The sequence below is a fragment of the Dasypus novemcinctus genome, chromosome 11 (assembly GCF_030445035.2).
Source record: "Dasypus novemcinctus isolate mDasNov1 chromosome 11, mDasNov1.1.hap2, whole genome shotgun sequence".
Lineage (NCBI taxonomy): Eukaryota > Metazoa > Chordata > Mammalia > Cingulata > Dasypodidae > Dasypus > Dasypus novemcinctus.
In genome coordinates this window covers 15,911,317-15,931,284 of record NC_080683.1, presented here as the reverse complement: position 1 = coordinate 15,931,284, position 19,968 = coordinate 15,911,317, and the positions used below count along the sequence as shown (strand labels likewise).

General features: G+C 54.1%; 2 protein-coding genes and 1 long non-coding RNA gene across 5 annotated transcripts in view; 1 reads left to right on the top strand and 2 right to left on the bottom strand.

Annotated features, from left to right (window-relative positions):
- MRPS18A (mitochondrial ribosomal protein S18A) overlaps positions 1-12,882 on the top strand; it is a 24,685-nt gene extending 11,803 nt beyond the window's left edge. Inside the window, exons 4-6 of the mRNA XM_004473070.5 lie at positions 1,653-1,776; positions 1,923-1,992; positions 5,074-12,882. Coding sequence (XP_004473127.1) covers positions 1,653-1,776; positions 1,923-1,992; positions 5,074-5,218 — 339 coding nt within the window. The 3' untranslated portion in view covers positions 5,219-12,882. The remainder of the gene's footprint in view (positions 1-1,652; positions 1,777-1,922; positions 1,993-5,073) is intronic.
- RSPH9 (radial spoke head component 9) overlaps positions 1-19,968 on the bottom strand; it is a 25,200-nt gene extending 5,232 nt beyond the window's left edge. The window contains exons 1-5 of one of the 3 annotated variants that reach the window (XM_004473069.4): positions 19,695-19,962; positions 16,046-16,211; positions 13,310-13,439; positions 12,464-12,610; positions 5,901-6,133 (exon numbers count right to left, since the gene is read on the bottom strand). In XM_004473069.4, coding sequence (XP_004473126.1) covers positions 5,973-6,133; positions 12,464-12,610; positions 13,310-13,439; positions 16,046-16,211; positions 19,695-19,921 — 831 coding nt within the window. In that variant the 5' untranslated portion in view covers positions 19,922-19,962 and the 3' untranslated portion in view covers positions 5,901-5,972. Of the gene's footprint in view, positions 1-5,900; positions 6,134-10,723; positions 10,807-12,463; positions 12,611-13,309; positions 13,440-16,045; positions 16,212-19,694 lie in introns of those variants that run through there. The other 2 variants (XM_058306792.1, XM_058306791.2) reach the window with 2 other exon arrangements.
- LOC131280382 (uncharacterized) lies at positions 2,750-5,077 on the bottom strand. Its single transcript, XR_009187909.2, has 3 exons — positions 4,949-5,077; positions 3,984-4,027; positions 2,750-2,897 (listed from the first exon to the last, which is right to left on the bottom strand). It is a non-coding gene; the product is annotated as an uncharacterized lncRNA (long non-coding RNA).

Genomic DNA, 19,968 nt, shown 5'->3' with positions numbered 1-19,968 from the left:
GGGAGAGTGTGGGAGAAGGACCCGGCCATGCAGAAAGCCAGTCTTGTTCTTCACAGTCCTCATTGCTGACTTTAAGCACCCTGTTTTGGGGTTTTAGGTGAGTCAGGCCTTCAGCCAGTTTGACCTGCAAGTTGTTCCTGTGCCACTCTGTGGAAGGGGATGACTAAGGGCCAGAGAGCCTGGTCAGGAGGTAAGAGCAGGAGAGGCCACAGGCCTGTGAGCTCTGAACAGAATGATCCAACTAATCTCAAGGCCTGGGAGCCTTGGCTTCAGGCCACCTGGGGAGGGAGACTCGTCCACTTGACCCCAGGGCCCCTCTGCTGATGGCTGCCTGGACTCACAGAGCTTGAAAGTTAAGGGGCTGTGTTCACAGGCTTCCTGTGGCACGGCAGTGAGATTGTGGGCCACTTGGAATCCCAGCTGCTGGTGGGGAAGTGAGCCTGCCCAACCACCGCAGGGCATGCTTCCTACCAGCTGTTTCCAGGAAACATACGGGGCTCTGTTTATCCACCAGAAGAAACCTAATCCCCTTCGAGGTAAAGGCTGAAGTTGTTTTTTTCCTCTTACCCCTTTCCACCAAGAATACTGTTAGGCTGAGCTGCATAAAGCTGTCAGCTTGCCTAGCAGCCTATGGGGCGGGGTTGGGCTGCGCCTAGTTGATTAGCCCTGGATTAATCCAACCCAAGTTCTTTTCATCAGATTCTGAAGATTACAGGGGTGGGAATTGGGGGCCTGGGTCCCTCAGGAGCTGTCCAGTGATTAAAACAAATCTGCAGTTGCACAGCTAGGCTCCTGCCAGGGCAGTAAGTCAGTTTCACAGACCATGACTGCTGGAACTGGCGTGCCAGGTCCCCCAGGGGTGGTTGGGGTGGGGGGTGGAAAGTTTCCTTTACCCCCCTCAGTATTTTTAAGGCAATTCCCTAGCCATCCAGTGACATTTGGGGGAAGGTAGCGTCTTATCTTGATTCTGGCTCTGTCTCCTTGCTTCCTTGACCCACCCAGAACAGCCTGGTGGGAATGTGATAATGCAAAGGCAGGCCACGAATCCATACACATGTGGCCACGATGCACTTAGAAGATGTGGAGTAAACATCTGGCCTTCCCTCACAGCCCTGGCCCCCTTCTCTCCACTTACACACCCATCTTGTACTTGAGAGGGAATGGTAGGAGGTAGGTGGCTGTCTGCATATCCCTGGCCTATGGCATGCAGGCTTGGAGCTGAAATGGTACAGATTTTCCTTCTTTTGGGGAAATATATGACATATCCCCTACCCACCCAAGAAGAATAACTCAGCAGGCCCTCCCTCACCAGACAGATAATGTACTGCAGGTACGTGAAAGACTGTTAACACTTCTTGAAGAATTTGTTTTCCAGCCTAATTTACCATTAGGAGATCTCAGGAAGAGCTGGGAGCTCTTGGGGTTGGTAATGGGGGCAGATAATCTTACTATAATAAGATTACTATAATTGTTTGGGTGAAGATAGCAGACCAGTGTGCAAAAGCCCCATGTGGAGGGAGTGGTCTCAGGTGCCCAAGATATCAGCCTCTTCAGGGACACTGCAGCCCAGGCTCCCCTGCCCCCCTGCATCCAAAGCAAGCCCAGGTGACCCTCTCTCTCCTGTCCCCCTGCTTGTTTTTGGTTCCCATTAGGATGTACTGCTGCTGAGTCAGTTCATCCGGCCTCACGGAGGCATGCTGCCCCGAAGGATCACAGGCCTGTGCCGGGAGGAGCACCGGAAGATTGAGGAGTGTGTGAAGATGGCCCACCGGGCAGGTAGAGGCCCCCTCAGGGCCGAGGGGGCGGAGCGCTGCAGCAGCCATCCCTCCCCACCTGGCTGACTCTGTTCCGCCCCATCCCCTCTGTCCTCTGTCCTCTCAGGAAACTGCATTGACCACTCCCTTATTTTTCCCTTCACTCAGGGTTGTTCCCAAATCACAGGCCTCGGCTTCCAGAAGGATTTGTTCCCAAAAGCAAACCCCAATTCAACCGGTAAGCAAACCCAGATGCCAGCAACCTGAGTGTTGTGGACACCCTCGACTCTCGCTGCTCTCCACAAGCCATGTGCTGGAGCTTGTCCAGCAGCCCTGGGAAGCTGAGTGCTCCTTGGCTGGCCGGTCCATTCTCTCCAGTGTGAGCACCCCACCCTCCAGGCCTACCACCCTCGCCTGGCCAGTCCACCGAATGGATGCTTGCATGCTCCCTCTGGCGCGCTCCCCTGCCGGCCTCAGCCTCCCTTTTCTTCCCTTCATAGTAGGGCACTTAGCACAGGGACAGGTGAGTAAGGCGGCCTGCTTTCCTGATAAAGCATTAGCGAGAGCTAATCCCTTGTTTATGACATCACACTGTGTTGCTGTGGGGATTTCAGAGCACTTCTACAAACTTTTAGGACCCTGGCTACCTCCAACACTGGGGTTACTAAAGGGCAAAGGAGGCCTTAGAAATGGGAGGACTCTCTGGGGTAGGGCCATTGTATACAGCTGTGCAAGTTGCACACTGCACAGTATCAGGGCAGCATTCACACAGACCAGATTGTGAATGGTGCTCCCTGGAGTTGTGCAGTTAACAACCTGCACACCTGCACGTAGTGGCTTAGGAGGTCCTGATGTTTTACAGAGGAAAAGGCCCCCAGACCCTGGAACCGATCCGTCTGCCCCAGCCCAAGCAGGGTGGCCCCGAGGTACAGATTCCTGTCTAGCACTCAAGCAGCTATCCACCATGAGTTCTTCCTCCCCTTCCCTGGCACCACCACACTCGCATACTCCCAGATCTCTCATACCCCTTGATGAAGGTAGATCCAGGACTGTAAAGTTGATTTGGGGGCTTCTGTTTTGTTCTTTCCTCCTAATGGTCCCTCTTTCCTTCAGCCTGTCCACCAACCACTGGCAGTTCCCACACTAGAATGAGAAGGAAGTCCCCTGTGTTGGGACCTGTGATGTTTGAAACTAAGCAAGATACACCACCCTACAACAGCAAGCTTGCTAGGCTCAATCTCAATAGAACCCAGGCACAGAGGGCTAGGCAGCCAGGCAGGTATCAACTATAGATTCTGGGCCAGAGATATAGGATGCAAGAATATAGGGTTACTTCCTGGTACCTTGCCTCCCAGAGCTGGGCCTTCACCAATACCTCACCAGCATCCTGGCGCTGTGCCCACTCCACCTGCACCTCCCATATCACTGCTAGCTGGGCCATCTGCCAGCAGCCCTGGGAGAGCAGGACTTGTCTCCCAGATGCTATGGATCATTTTGGGATTTGGGGTGGCCTTAACCCCCAAAGCAAGGCCAGGCTCCCTCCCATACATCCGGTGTCCTTTAACGTGACATGGCATTGATGACGTGTGCAGGCTCTTGGGTTGCAAAAGGCTACCCTGGGGGGAAGGAGAAAGTCCTGGCTATGAGGGAGATTGATTCCCTTACAAGGGAATTTGTGATTCCATCCAAAGGTCCTTGAGCTGCCATGCATTGGCCCAGGCTCAGTTGAGCCTGAAGGACCATGCTTTGTTCTCCGGCTGCATCCCTCCTCCCCTGCCCCCTTCCAGAGAGGTAAGCAGGTGCTCCTGTGGGAAGCAGCATTGGTTCTTCCTAGAGCTGGGGTGTTCCCAGATTGCTGGCTGGAGGCCACCCAGCCCTCCCTCTGCCAGCTGGCTGCTCCATGTGACAAAGGCATCAGGCCCAAGACTAGCTGTAACCCAGCTCCCCTCAAAGAGGAAAAAAGAACAGCTTTGGGGCAGCAATTCTGGAGAATCTATCTAGTTAGCCTGGTACCTGCTAGAGTCTTTGAATCCCAGTGAGCATAGTATGCCTTTTGGGGTACTTGTCCCTATACCCCATCTCTTCATCCATCCTCTCTGAAGACTGGAAAATGCCAGCAAAGGATGCTAGGTGTTCCCCTCCCTTTACCTTCACTTTCTCACTGCCCCAGTACCATTAACTATTAATGGTAAAAAAGAAAAGGTGTGGATGTAGCTAGTGGTTGAGTACCTGCCTCCCATGTACAAGGTCCTGGGTTCAATCTCTGGTACCTCCTAAAAAGAAAAGATAAAGCAGCCCTTGGGGCTAGCTGGTCCACAGGCTTCTCCCCTCCCTGCCCAGCCCACACTTGAAGTGCAGGCCAGCACCTCCTCAGCCTGTTACCTCTTAGAGCTTTGCGCTCCACATGGGGCTGAGAGGCAGAAAATAGAGGCCCAGGGGAGCTGAAATGTATAAATAATGGTCATTTTTTCACTTTTTTTAGTCTAAAAACTTTCAGTCAAGGTTAATTTCTTTTTACCCTCTCACTTGAGGGTCCCTCGGGCAGCTGCGTTGAGCCCTAACCTAGAGCAGAGGCAGGGATTACTGGCCCTGGCCATTGCCGAGCTTTCAGAATGAAGGCTGGGCCCTTCGGGACAGGATCCAGGTTTATTCTGCATAGAGCAAGCCCCAATGCCAGCCAGCATGTGCTACTTTTCTAGGAACTCTTAGGGCCCTGGCCATCCCCAAAGGAGGCCAAAGGCAGCAGCCATCTTCTGCCACCATCCCTCCCTTTACTTAAAAGGAAACTTTCTGGACTAAGTCTTCACCCGTGAGTCCTCACCCCTTGGTTCCCATCATGGGTTGGATGAGGGGAGGGGTCCTCCACAGGTGATGACTGCCCCGGGCTGTTCCCTGAATCCTGGGGTGGCAGGGTGAGCCAAGTGGGGAAGAGGGAGGGTTCCTCCAGGCTCTTACATCAGCCTCTCCTCTCCCCATGGTTGAGGCCAGAAAGGAATGATCTGCACTCTGAGCAGCCTGTTCCTCCCACCTCCTCCGCCACCAAACACACAAACATGGACAACTCCTAAAGCCTGAGGGAGCATGTGGCCCTGGGCTGCCCGCGGGCCCTGACCCCGGCCACACGATTGCAGCAGCAGTAGCCCAGCCCATCTGTTTACAGCACACTCAGTGGTTACTTCAAGAAAAGCCCTTACCCTTCAAGAAAAGAGACGGTGAAAGGGTTTGCTTGGCCAACCACAGCTTTGGCCCAAGGAGGCCTTGCTCTGCTCTCCCAGCTCCAGCACGGGCTCACAGCTGCCTCCTTGTCCGCCCTCCTCAGGTACCTGACCCGCTGGTCTCGCCGATCCGTCAAGCCCATCTACAACAAAGGCCCCCGCTGGAACAAAGTACGCATGGCCGTGGGGTCACCCCTGTTGAAGGACAACGTCTCCTACTCAGGGATGCCTTTGTTGCTGCATCATTGACTGAGAGCAGAGCTTCCTGAGAACCTGGCCAGTGCCCCTCCGGCACCTCTACTGTGGGGTAGGAGGCCAGTGTGTGAGCCCTCAGCCGCCAGGGTGAATGGCATGAGGGGCAGGGAGACTAACATCAGTGCCCCCGGCCTGCCCAGCAGCAGTGCTGGGAGCGATTGGGCCCCTTGGCAGCTGCTTTGGTGGCGTAGCTGCCTTGGGCTGTGCTGGGGGACAGGAGTTTAGCCCAGGAAGTGTCATAAAGCAGGCTCTCATGCTTACCCACTGGGTGTATGTGCACTGTTGGGGAAGTGTGGGGGCCTGGGCCTTTTCCAGCCAGTTGCTGAGCACAGAGTTGCTAATCTTTTGTGACAAGTCACAGAAATACAATTGGAGGTTCCCGTCCTCCATAGACAGCTGATGGCTCTTCTGCCTGAACGGCTACAGGGAGGAGACAAGTTGGGGTGCCTGGCCCACGGCAGCTTAAATCTGAGGCCAAGAATTGCCTTCCTCAGAGGACCTCTGGTTGTCACCTTCTGCAGCCATTTCCACCATTGTTCTGTAGAATCCCTGGTCAGCACATTCCAGCCCACTGCTGCCTGCTCTAAACCTGGGTCTCCCGGCTCAGTGGGCCTCTCCACAAAGCCTGGACACCAGACTGAGTGCTGATGAGGGGCAGCAAGACAGACCACACAGACCAGGTTCACTGGAATTTATGAAAATAACGTTTAGGCTCTTTACATACAAAACGCCCGGACTGGCCCCCATCCTATAGCATGAAGGGCAAGTCCATGTTCTTCTCACCAGTGCCAACGTAGATGTAGCCGTAGTTCTTGGTGCGGGGCGCATGGAAGAAGGTGAGGCCTGGCCAGAGCAGGCTGCGCAGCACCACCAAGGCGTGGCCCCTCTCCATCTGGATGCTCCAGGACCCTGGGCAGGAAGCAGGGGGAGGTGAGGCCTGAGTTCTGGGGCAGTTCTGCCTGTTGTGCAGTGTCCCCAGGCTCCCTTGGTGCAGACCTGGGTGCTAAGGTTCCAGCCGGGAGGAGGGAAGACAATTTAATTATCCAGGCGCTTGACTCCTCCTGACTGCCTTTTAGCCATTTCACTGCTCATTAAAACCTCTTCCAGAGGGAGAGCAAAGGAAATGAAAAGAGGTGAAACTCAACCCAGTCCCTTTTGTTCCTGTCAGCAAGTCTAGTTAAAGGTTGAGTGGGGGAGGCGGGTGAACCCATTGGCAGAGGGGAGTTGGGGCTGGGCTATCGGAGACTTTGTCCAGGCTTCCTCTCCCCTACACTGAGTAATCCCCAGAGACCACTGGTCCTAGTGCAGTTTGCCCCTGGCTTGCCATTTTTCTCTTGCCACTTCTAGAAGCCTACCGTCCTGAGATGGGTGAGGCCAGACCAGGGGTCTCTTCAGGCCTCCCTGCTCAGTGGCCCTTTCTGGCAGCTGGCAGGCTGGGAGCAGCCTTGGCGGGAGGGGACTTGGGCTGCAGCTAATGAGCCTTTGTCTTTACTTGGTTCTGCCCTGGTTTTCGCTCCCCCAGACAGGAGCAACCCTGCCTGGGGCAGAGTTGTGCAGCCATGAATGAGGACTTGGCGGGAAGGGCCTGATCCAGCTCCAGAACTGAGGGAGGGAGCCGCTGTGTGGGAGGAAGGAGCCTGGGAAAATCTCCTCTGGATGCAGATCTGGAGCTTCTATTCCCCTGCGCACTGAGGCCTCTCCCCAGCCCAGCCACAGCTCTGCTCCAGGTCCTGCCAGAAAGGCAAATGCTTTGAAGGTTTTGGTGTTGAACCAGCCGCGATGCACCCAGCGCTGCTCCAAGGCCTTCATCAGCTGCCAGCTCAGCCCCGCTGCTTGGCTTCCACCGCCCCAGCTTCCCACAGGCCTCCTCCAACCAGGGCCCACCCTGGTCACGCCACACCCAATAGCCTCGCAACTCAGTCCCCACCCGTGGGGGCCACCCTGCGTGTGAGAGGCCTGACCGCCAGGTACCCCTGACCCTGACAGCAGCTCAGCCCTCTTAGGGTGCAACTGCTTACCCAGGTCAAAGCCAGAGCTCTCTGGGAGCCTGTAGGTCAGCCGCCCCTGCCCAGCTCAGGGAGGAAGGCCATCTCAGCGCCCCTGTGAGCACTGTGCAGTGGCCAGCACCAAGTGCCACCATCTGTGCGTGGGATGATGATGTGGAAGCTACAATGCGATTTGATTCAGCTCTTCCAGGCCCACACAGTGCCTGCCAGACAGCAAAAAGAAACCAAGCAGTTCCCTGGGTTGCACGGGCCCTGGCTGGAGCACTGCCCCCAGAAAGGAGCAATTTCCCCTGGCTCTTAAAACTTGTCGGTGCCTAAGGTCCTCTACCTCCCAGACCTGCCCTCCTCCAGCGGCTCTAACCTGTTGCTCTCTAGGTCACTCATCTCCAGCAAGCATTGCCAAGGCAGGGGTGAGGGTTGGGGGGCAGCTGTCAGGCTTCCCAGCCCATTGCATTTCAGCCTTTGCCAGTGTAGACCCCCAGAAGACACTACTACTTAGTGCTCCCTTAGTCACCACCAGGGCCCAGAGCATCATCTAGGGCCAGCTTCCTAGAGAGACAGTCCCCACCTGTGGAGCCATGGTAAAACAGTCCCCTTGAGCTGAGAGAGGTCAGACTGCCTGCCTTGTCTGCCCACCCAGGGAGGGTGGTTTGCCCCTGCCTGGGCCAAATGCTAGCCTGGAGAAAACGGAATCTTGGGAGTTCCCCATCTAAACCATTCTCGTCAGTTCATAGGTTGCCAGCACACCCTAGACGAGGACTGGATCCCTGCCTGCCCTCCTGCCAGCCATCCCACCCTAGGGTCAGCCACATCTTGCCCCCAGGAGGTGATGGAAGATCTCAGACTAAGCAGCCCAGGCCCGTCAGCAAGGGGTCCCACCCAGAGAGCAAGGAGAAACTAGAGAAATAGTGCCCCCACCGGGGCAGGAGGGCAGTGCCAGGCAGGCAGAGTGCTGGCAGAGTCTTCTGCAGCATATGAGGTGCCGGCCAGCCAGCACGGCCTGCCTGCCTCCCTTGCATTCCTGTCACACTCCCGTCCTCTCGTCCCTGGCTCAGCTGGTCGCCCGGGAAACACACACACACTCAACGTGCCAGGAGTCACGTAGCGTCTACCTGGGGAGCTGGGTACTTGCTGTCACCTTCATCCACTGTCCTACTGCAACTGCTGAAAAGGCTGGGCCCAGTTGGCTGCTGCCGCCTCTAGGTTCTCTAGGGCTCTAGGGAAAGAAGCCTCGTTCTGCCACCCTCGTGTTTCAGTTCACAGCCCTGGTCTCTCCCAAGTCCCCTGCCCCCCGCCCCCCGCCCCCCTCCTGTTCCCTGGCAGCCACTCTCCTCCAGCAGGTCTGTGTTTTGGGTAAATCAGGCATGAGGCCTGCTGTGACAGGCAGGATGTCCTGGGTTTCCTGGGCCCCAGGGGCCTCAGCCACCTTGCTAGAGTGGAAACCTCAAGCTACGGTGCTATTTACCATAATTACATCCTCCTGCCCTCAAGGAAAAAAGGCAGCAACACTCTGAGATTAAATTTGAGGGAGGGAGTTGGCCAAGCTAGAGATCAGGGCTGTCCTGGGGCAGCAGATGGCTTAAACCCTCAGGCCGGCACCATACTATTTGTCTCCAAAAAAATGGCCATGGGTCCCTCCCCTGAGCAGCCGTGACCCCGCCCCCGCCCCCAGGGGCCACAAGGTGGTCAGATCCCTTCGAGGCCCAAGGGCAGAGGGAAGGGTGCAGACCCTGCCGGAGTGATGGGGGCAGGGGCAGGCCAGGCCCCTGGTCCAGAAGGCCAAGCACTGGTCAGGCTTCCAAGGCCTGGGGTGGCAGGATCCCTACACACACCCCAGAAGAAGGCTGGCCTTGGACTCTATGTACCCCAGCAGGCTCCAAGCCCCTGTCCACCATGCCCATCACCTTTTAAAAGCTGCTTTCCGGGCAGGCAGGCCCCTTGCGCCCTCTGCTGCCCAACCTGGGCACTGCTGCTGAGAGTTGCTTGTTTTGGGGCACCACGGGCTGGGAGCCCGGCAGCTCCCTGACCCCTGCTCCTGCCCCCGAGGAGCTCTGCCCTCCGGCCCAGCTGCTGTGCTTCCCAAGATCCCAGTGACCTGTTTGTACAGTGCCTTCTATTTTACATCTCTCCTATCCTCCGTCTCACGTGATCTTTCCAAATCTGTGATGCAAGAAAAGTGTCTCTTGTTCATGATAGCATCCAAGCACTTGGTGCGTAGTAGATCTCAGGAACTGCAGATGGGATGAAAGGTTAAGGAGTGCTGAATGGCAGAGGCCTACCTAGAACTCTGCTTTCCTGACTCCTGACCTAGTGCTCCATCCATCTTGCCTGATGGAACTGATGAAGTTCCATCTGCAGCCACCGTTGAACTCTTACATGTTGTCCTATAAGTGCTAGGAGATGGTTCTGCAGACCTGGAACAAAACTGGGAATCCCAGGACGTGGCCCCAAACCCCACCTCTCCACCTCTCTGGCCCAGGGCCCGGCTGCTGAGCTCCTGGCCTACATCCACGGCAAAGAGCAGGAGTCCCAGGGATGTGGCCAACCTAGTCATCCCTGCTCAGAGTGACATGAAGTCACCTTGCCTTCAGACCTAGGAAGAAGAGGTCACTGGGGAAACAGTGGTCCTAGTTTAGCAGAAAACGTGTCAAACCCCATCCCTCAGCCAGTCCTGTGTCCCAGGGAACTCTTTGGGACTTCAGCCCAGCCTAGTGGCCCAGCCTGTGTCAGCTGCTGCGTCCCTGGCAGGCCAGTCTCCCTGAAGCCCCTTCTCTTTCACCAGCTGATAAGCCAGGGAGTCCAGGAGCAAAATCAGAGCTCTCCCCTCACCTTCCACACTCCTACCCTCCATGGCCCAGCCAACCATCACGAGGAAGAGCTGGGCCTGACTTCCAGGAGGCTTTCTGATGGTGCCTATAGAAGGAAGGAAAAGGGAGGCACTGGAGGCCCAGTGGCTGCGGGGAGATTCCCCAAGGCTCCAGCACCAAGGACAAATCAACCTGCTGGGGTGGTCTGGGATGGCGTGCCTTTGGCCCTGAGGCCCACCACTAGGGCAGGGTGTCTAGGGGGCTTGATGAGCTCCCTTATCTACTGAACAGAGCAGGGTAGGCCCAGCATCCTTTAGGAAGACCCCCAAAGCCCATCTCTTACTTCCCCAGCTGCAGGGAGAGACAGCAGCCACCTGAGGCCCCTTTACCCCAAAGTGCAGGCGGGCAGTGCTGATGCACTTCCCTTAGAGACACACAGCTGGCTTCACACACACACACATCCAGCCAGCCTCGGTCCTGGCTACAAAGGCTCTGGCACCTCACGGGGCCTGGGGGATGGGTGGGGAGGCAGCCTGGTCAGCTCACCCAGTTGCCCAGCAACCTAGAGAAAGTTCCTCCTACAGCCCTGGAGCATCTACCTGCAGGTGGGAAGGCGTCAGTGAGGCAGGACAGCTGTCCCCAGATGAATGGGATTTAAGAGGACTTCTCTCGGCCCACCCCTCAGCTTCTGGTATTGGGTCCTGCCACTCCAGCGTTCCTGGCTCCATTTATCAACAGGATATTTGGCTCCTTCCAGCTCCTGCACAGGCTGAAAGTGCAGAATGGAAGGAGACACGGGGTTCTGGGGAACACCTGGTAGGTTGGTGTGAAATGATGCAGCCCCTATAAACCTTTCTGTCCTCCACAAGTCCGGGAACCCTTTTCTGGTCATTACTGCAGGGTGGCTTGACTCGAGTGCCCCCATGTGGCGAAGGCCAGAGAGACTGTTCCATGGTAGGGGCTCATACGCACTCAGGGGCCCTGCGATAGCTCCGAAGGACGTGATCCCACCTTGCCCCTTCTCAGTCCATCTGTGCGCCGCTGCCTTATTATCACAAACCTGGTCACAAACCATCAGCAGCTCCACCCGCTTTTGCCTTCTAAGTCCTGAGACCAACCCCAACCCACCTCCAAGGCCTGAGTCCTATGGGTTAGACACTTATAAAAACATGCTGTATAAGTGTTCATTCATTTAATTCTCATAACAACCCAATGAGGTAGAGAATATCATCCTTATCCCCTTTGAGGAACAGAGCAGAAGGAAATTGGGGGACTTGCCTTAGGTCACACAGCTAGTAAGTGAGAGAGCCAGGATTCCAGCCCAGCCTGTCTGATTCCAGAACGCCTGCCTCTAACCACTACTGCCACCCCAACTCCAGCCTTCTTTCCAGCCAGCTAGGTTGCTCGTGGCTCCTCAGAAGCATGGTGGGGTGACTACTGTCCAGCTATTCCCATTGTTCATTTAAAAGGAAACGTCATCTACTTGACACCATAGTTAATGCCAGAGCCCTGGACTTTAGTGCTCTAACACGTAGTGTGTCCTTGGGTTTACCTCTCTGAGCCTCAGTTTCTTCATCTGTAAAATGGAGATAATGACAGTACCCTCCTCACAGGATGAGTGTGAAAATTAAAATGAGATAAGTCTTGGAGAGCACTGAGCACAGTGCCTGGGACACACTAAGCAGTCTCGTGTTTTTTATGAATTAGTTGCTACTATTAGCATCCTTATTGTCATGGCCATTATCATCATCATCAAATCACTCCACTTTTCAGAAACACCAAATGTGGGGAAGGAAAAAGCAGGGCACTGAGTCAGGGCCTTGGGTCTGGCCTCCAACTGGCACTTATTCTGGGATGCAGCTCTTCAGAGGAAGAGCATCTCCCAGGACAAGGGACTGTTGTGTCTGTGCCAGGGCTAGGAGGACCCTGCAGCACAGGATGGCTCTGAAGCTGGATATATTAAGATTAAAAGGCACCACACACATAGCAAGGACAATAGTACAGAACTCATTTCTTTTGGTGAACCAGCACCCATTTACTGAGTGCCAGCTATATGCTAAGCACTGGCTCTAACCCCAAACCTAAACACTCTGATGTATATATGTATGGCTAATATTTTCAGGGACATTTTCAGGACTGTTGTGGGGGAAGATTCCCAACCTGCTTCCATTCAAGATTGCTGTGAGATACTGAGCTAATTCCTGTCTATGGAAGCATATGGAAGGCAGTCCTACCCTTTGTCACTCAGAAAACATTTACCACATGTCTCCTGTGAGCTAAGCCTGCACCAGGACTGGGGAAACCACATCCTCAAGGCCCACGGTGAACCACCAGTTCCCATCCAGGCCCTTGGAGAACAGCAGCTAGCCTGGCCCCTATTCTGAGTGGGGGGCGGTTCCAATGTCCTCGAGGTAATGGGCGATTACCTTTGGGGATGTCATGCTCCAAGGAGTCCATGAAGTCCAGAGAGGGGTCCAAGTCAGCCTTCTCAAGCAAGGTCTTGTTCTTCAGTTCAACAGCTTCCTTGAAGTGGAAGTAGGAACTGAGCTTCTTGGCCTCAGACAAAGACAGTCCTAGAAGGAGGTGGCAGGCAGGAAAGGGATGGTCAGCCCCAAACACGCCCCATCACTCACTGCATTGGGACCACATGGAGGGGCTGGCAAAGGATGTGGTCAACAACTGACAGAACTTGGCCCATTTTGAAGTGACGTATACATTCATTACTTTGTGGTGATGGTTTCATGGGTTATACGTATGTCACAGCTTCTCAAATTGCACAATTTAAATGTGTGAAGATTATTGTATGTTCATTTGACCTGAATAAAACTAAAAAAGTTGTTTCATATATAGAAATTCTAATGGAAAATATGGGCAGCAATAAGATAGATCTGTAATTTCAGCAGAGCAATGAAACCTACTAAAAACACAAACCAAAACAAAACAAAACAACCTTATCCAGATGCTGTAATGAGGAGAAACCAAGGAGGACAAAGGTGAGAAAAGGCAAGTAGCCCACACACTGCAAAGCCCTGGGACCCAGGTAGCCAAATGCAGTCCCACCCCTCAGGTGGGGAAGAGGCAGGGCCCAGGAGCTACAAAGCCCATGCCAACCACCGATGACGCCAGGCCAATGGGCATAGCCTCCCAGGTGAGTGGCCACCGTTCTGCCGTCTCTAAGGAGGTGGGCAGCTTACCCCTACTCCTGAGCATGTGTCCAACCATACTTGGGAAGAGATGCTCTCCTGCACTCGATAGCGCCCTGGAGAACTCACCATCAAAGGTCCGATTGACATGGATGGGTCCAAAAGGGGTCTTGAAGAGGGCACCTCGGGGGATAATGGCCACAGCCTTGTCAATCTGGTCAATGACGGACACCAAGCGAGTCTCTTCCTTGATTTGAACCTGAGGAGGCAGGAGAGGAGCTATCCTGTTACCTAGCCTGGGTCACCACCGCGTACCTGCCAGATCATGGAGAACCACGAGCGAGGCCTTGCCTTCCCTCCTTTTTAGGCTTTGATCTCTTCTTTTTTTTGAATGAGTAATTCATGCAGATGGTGCAAAATTCAAAATGGAAAAAAAAAAATCCAGTCTTTCTCCCACTCTTGTTCCCTGCCCTCCAGTTCCTCTTCCTGGGGTCAACCACATGAACAGTTTCTTATATGTCCAGAAACATTCCAGTCTATCATCATGTTTAAATGCCACTTATTTGGCCTTTTTAAAATAAAAAAGCAATCATGCCCACTGTAGGATATTTGGAAAATGGGAAAAAGCATACTTAAGATCATTGAAACCACTCATAATCCCACCTCCTAAAGATAATCACTGATAACATATTGGTACACTTACTTCCAGTCTTTTTTTTCCCCAATGCATATTGCGTATATTTAGAGTAAAATTAGAGTCACTTTTATTTAGTTTCATGCCCTGCTCTTCGACTTAGCATTATTTCCTGAGCACCTTCCTATATTATGACATTGCAGAAGAAAAATTTGCTCAAAATGAGTATCACAGGTAACCCTGAACAAAAGGACTTCAAGAGATGTTTGGGGAAAAACAGCCTTTTATGGAGTCACTGAGTCACCCATTTCATGGGTTGCTGATCTGAATTGTTTATGGCAGGGAAATGGAAGCTAGTTATTTATTAAGTGCCTCGGCCACCGGCTTTACATATGTCACCTCATTTAATCCACGCAAACCTGCGAAGTAAATATATAAACCTGCAAAGATAAAGCTGAGGCTTGGGAGGTCGAGCCTGCCAGGTGGGGACTGGGGAGCAGGGGCTGCAGCTGAGGCCACAGACTGACACCCAGACTTTAGGCATTACCCGGGTGCAAGTGGGGAGGCTGGGTTTTTTTGTTTGTTTCTTTTTCATTAGGAGGTACCAAGGTTTGAACCCAGGACCTCATGCCTGGGAAGCAGGCACTCAACCACTGAGCTACACCAGCTCCATTAAGGCTGGGGTTTTTTTTTTGTTTTTTGTTTATTGTTTTTTTTTTATTTAATTTCCCCCCCTCCCCTGGTTGTCTGTTCTTGGTGTCTTTTTGCTGCGTCTTGTTTCTTTGTCCGCTTCTGTTGTCGTCAGCGGCACGGGAAGTGTGGGCGGCGCCATTCCTGGGCAGGCTGCCCTCTCCTTTCACGCTGGGCGGCTCTCCTCACGGGCGCACTCCTTGCGCGTGGGGCTCCCCTACACGGGGGACACCCCTGTGTGGCACGGCACTCCTTGCGCGCACCAGCGCTGCGCATGGGCCAGCTCCACACGGGTCAAGGAGGCCTGGGGTTTGAACCGCGGACCTCCCATATGGTAGACGGACGCCCCAACCACTGGGCCAAAGTCCGTTTCCCAAGGCTGGGTTTTGAACTGCAGGTTTGTCTCGTTTCAAAACCTGGATTCCTTACCTTCTGACCTAGCAGATCAATTTCTAGGAATTGATCCTTCAGATAGAGTGTATACACTGGAAATGACATGTGTATAGGGTCATTCATTGTGGCATTGTTTGTCAGAGCTAAAACTTGGAAGGAGACCTATGTTTCCTTATAAGGCACAATAAATTACAGTACCTTTCACACAGTAGTAGAAAGAATGAGGTGGCTTTTTATGGCAGTGATAAAAAAAAAAAAGAGCTTCAAAATAATTAAGTGGAAAAAGCAAGGCACAGAACTGTGTAAAACATTATAACATGCTCCCATTTGTTTTTTGGGGTTTCTTTTTTTTAAAGGTAAGAAGAGAATAAGCATTGGTAAGGTATTTGCTGGGGCTTGTACTTGCATAAAGTCTCGAAGCAGCACTTCTTGCATTTTAGTGTGTACTCGAATCCCCCTGGGGATCTTATAAAAATGTAGATTCTGAGGCTGGGGTCCCTAGAGTCTGCATTTCTAATTCCCAGGGTATGGTGATGCTTCTGCTCCAGACAGCTCATTAAGCACTGAGTAGCAAGATTGGGAGATACACATACACCATGATAACACTAATGTCCCCACCAGAAAGACCTGGGTGGCTGGTGCACAGGGGTGCGAGGGAAACTTGACTCTATTCCTTCCAGTACCTTTGAATTCTGAACCATGTAAATGTATTATCTAGTTAAAAAAAAAAAAGTTTGGTATAAAAACATAAGCCGCCTGTGCTCCTTGCCTTTCTCCAGAGTGCGGCGCAGTTGCCCTCTGCCAGCCCCGGCCCCAGGGCCAGGCTTCCACAGGAGCAGCTACTGCTCTCTCCCCCACTGCTCCAGAGCTGTGTGTCCCTGGGCAAGTCACGTAACCTCTCTAAACTTCACTTTCCTTCTCTCTACCATCTGGAAAGCAATGTACCAGCTTCCTAGAGCTGTAAGGCCTCAAGAGATGCCACATGCACTGTGGCCCAAGGCTCAGTTCTCCCAGGTACTTCATACCTGGCTGGGTGGCGGCGGAGGTAATAACTATAGGCGCCGTTGCCATCGTTTCCACAGCGCCGGGTTCCGGCCGGCCCAGGCCCTCTCCCCTCAGGCTCCCCTGGCCCTCCCCTCCTCACTCACCACGACTTCTTCTTCAAAGACCTTGTCGCCCTCAGTCATCTTCTGCAGCTCGGTGTGTTCGTACTCGTGTGAGGGGTCCCCCATGAAGCGGCCGTTCACCACAGACGTCTGCGCCATCATCTCCTCAGTGGCGGGGGGCAAGAGGCTCCACTCCGTGCAGTTCAGGCTGCCGACCACATCCCCACCCCAGCATTCAGCTCCCCTCTCACCCTGTCTTCCACCGCCCCGTCTCCCTAGGGGTTAGGCCCAAGAGAAGCTGGTTGGGGTCCCCACCTGTCTTCCCTGTGCTGTTGAGGGACCCTTAGAAGCCCTAAGTGCCGATGGTGGGCCCCACCACTGTGTGTATTGCAATTAAATTTTATTTTTTGAAAGGTCACCAAAGCTTCATGTGCATGGAGATTTAAAAAGCTTCTTCCTGGGAAGCGGGTTTGGCTCAATGGATAGAGTATCTGCCTACCACATGGGAGGTACACAGTTCAAACCCCGGGCCTCCTTGACCCGTGTGGAGCTGGCTCATGCACAGTGCTGATGCGTGCAAGGAGTGCCCTGCCATGCAGGGGTGTCCCCCGCGTAGGGGAGCCCCCCGCGTAAAGTGTGTGCCCCGCAGGAGAGCCGCCCTGCACAAAAAAAGCACAGCCTGCCCAGGAGTGGGGCCACACACAGGGAGAGCTGAGGCAGCAAGATGATGCAACAAAAAGAGACACAGATTCCCCATGCTGCTGACAAGAATGCGAGCGGATACAAAAGAACACACAGAGAACGGACACAAGAGAGTAGACAATGGCGGGGGGTGGGGGGGCAAAAGGGGAGAGAAACAAATCTTAAAAAAAAAAAAAAGAGCTTCTTTCTGGATAATATGGGCTATGAAATTCCAGATGAGTTTCTGGAAGCTGAACTTTCCTCATTTGGGGGTGTCCCTGCTTTAGTGGACCCCCAAACTTGTCCTCAGTCTGGCTACTAGAAAGCGGGATCATTTCCATTTCTCAGGAAAGCCCTGCCTAGGCTCAAAGGTCTCTTCTGCTTTAATGTCTTCAGCCCCTTCGTTCTCACTTCTGACCAGGACCCAGCCTGGTCTCTGCTCCTCTTTCGGTACTTTCCCCTCTGAAATCGCTGAGCCTTGCAAAGCAACAGCCCTCAAATCCATGTCCTCCCGAGAACATGCCCTCTTCCGGTCACTCCATCCTTTTCTCCAGCTCTGAACAATATTCTCCGAGCACTGTGCCCTGCCCGTGCCCTTCCTCCTCTCACTTTCACTCTTCAGCTCGCTGCACCGGCTGATTTTTGGCCCTGCCCACCATTCCAAGAAAAGCCAACAAATGCGTTTCCATTTCTATTTCCTTTGACATTTTCTCTTCTTCCTCCAGGGCCTTGAGTATTCCCAGGGTTCTCCTCTCACCCTTTTTCCCCTCTGCTGTCTCACTTGGCTCCCAGAACCTCAGCTACTGCCTAGTTGGTATACAGTATAAAATCACCTCCCACCACCTCCCTGCTTCTACTCTGGTCTAGCCACCATCCACTCTTGCCTCCTCACTGCCCCCCCTCCCCCCCCACTACTGCTACCCCTTCAGGCTAGTTCCCACCCAACAGCCAGAAAGATCCTGCTAAAACCAAGTCAGATCTTGTCACTCCTGTTTGGAACCTTGCGATGGCTTCCATTGCAGCAAGTCCTTACAGTGCCCCGCAAGGCCCTGCACAATTGCACCTGCCTTCACCTCTCTGACCCCATCTCCTGCAATGCTCCCCCTCATTCACTCCTCTCCAGTCTCACTAGCCTCTAAGGGGTTCCACAAAACACACTAAGTACACGCTTGCCTGGAATTCTCTTCCCTCAGATATCCACATAGCTCCTCTCAAATATCACTTTCTTAGAAAGGCCATCCCTGACCACCGTTTAAAATAACACCTCACCCTGTATTCTCTATTCCTCTTATTGCTCTGTTTTTCTCCTTAGCACCATCTGACATGTAATATGGGTATTTATTTATTGTCCACCTCTCCTCCAGACATACATATACACACTACTCCAGAAGCCCCAGCAAGATGGGAAGCTTGTCTTGCTTACCACTGATCCTGGTGCTTAGATCCATGGCTGGCACGTAATAGGTGCTCAATAAATAAATATTTCTAGAATAAAATAAGAGGAGTCCCAAATCTCTATCTTCACCCAAACTTCTCTTCTGGTCTCCAGATCTATATTTTAGCGTGCCTCCCAGGCACCTCATACCAGACTTGCTCTGTCCTCTTCCCTGAATACCATCCCAGTGAGGGGTGCCAGCACCAAAGTTGCGTGCGCCAACTTCAGTTGCTGAAGTTGGAAGGAGGGATCAACTTTGACTTCTTCATCACCCCCTTCACCTCCGCCAACTGTCTCTTAATCCTCCCACCCCACCCCTCCATTTCCCTCAGCCACCCCTTGCTTTCAGGCTCCTCATTTGGACACAACAGGCTCCCAAATGCTCATCCCACTTGCAGGCCATCCTGCCCACTCAGATCTGAGCTGACTCTTCTTGCTTAAAACCCCTCAGCGCCTCCCCACAGCCTACAGGACAAAGCTCAGACCCCTTGCCCTCTCCATCCAGTTCCTCACAACACCCTAGGCTGCCACCACCATTTACCTATCTGCTCTTCTCCCAAACACTCCAAGTCCTCTCCAGGCAACAGAATTTGCAGAACTGTCCCCTCTATATGGCACACCCACCCCACCCCCCTTTCCTGGAGAACTTCTGCTCATCTTTCAAATCTCAAAGTTGCCCTGTTAGTAAACTTACCCAATTGCCTTCTAGGAGAACACGCCCCTCTGAACCCCCTCTGTGTACAGCTCTGTTCTAGTTTTAACACACCATGATGTAATTGCTGGGTAAACGTCCATCTCCCTCCCTAGGATGTGACAGTTCAGAAACAGGATTACATCTTGGTGATCTTTGTGACCCCAAGTTTGGCCCAGGGTGCAGTCATTGATGTCGGATCGATGGACGCCTGGCTAGATAAATGAGGTCTCCAACGCCTGCAGCCTGAATGGACTACGTTGTAAGGTGGTTAGCTCCCCTCATCCCCGAGGGGCGGGAAAAAGAGGCCGGGCCGTCCTGTATGGTAGTGCCCAGCTGGAAACCCTTTCTCTCCCCATTCTGCTTTCGCTCTCTCCTTCCAGGAGCGCCTCCTGCCTGCAGGGCTGACACCTTCATCAAAGATGCTTCAGAACCCACTGCCCCCCGCCCCCGGGGAATCCGTCCCTCCTTCAAGCTGCGCCCCTCGGAGTGCCAGGGCCTGGCTCGCGCCTGGCTTCGACTCCAGGCCTCCCTTCTCCAGAAGCCTTCACCTCGCTGCGCCTCCTTTCTTGGCTCTGCCTCAACTATAAACCCATCCGTATCTAAGTTTCCTTCTTGGCCCCTCCAGGCCTAGCACTCGCCCTCCCAAGGCCCCTCTCTGAAATTGCCCCTGGCTCAGGCTGCGTTCGGGTCTCAGATCCCCTGGCATCCCAGCCCCCGCCCCTTAATCCTCAACCCGCGGGTGTCCACCCGCAGCCCCCGGCCCCGGGCGGGCCATGCGGTCAGCCGGGTCCCCCGCGTCCCTGGCCCCCAGGCGCCTGCCCGCTCTTCTCCCGCCCTCGGGGCCCGTCCCTGTGGCCTCGCCTCGCCCCGCGGGCCTCCACCTGTAGAGGGTCTTGCGCGGTGCGAACTGATCCTCGCTCAGGCCCTGCGCGATGTAGTAATCGGCGACCAGGCCGAGGATGCGGCCCCAGAAGAGCACGCGGTCGTAGCGGTAGTCGCGCTTCACCAGCATGAGGGACGTGAGCAGCGAGGCCCGGCGGTCGGGGCTGAGGCCCTGCCCGCTGCCCGACGCCAGCTCCAGCGACAGCAGCAGGCTCTCGGCGTCCATCCGCGGCGAGGCGAGGCTCAACGCCCGCCGCGCGGCGGGGCGAAGCC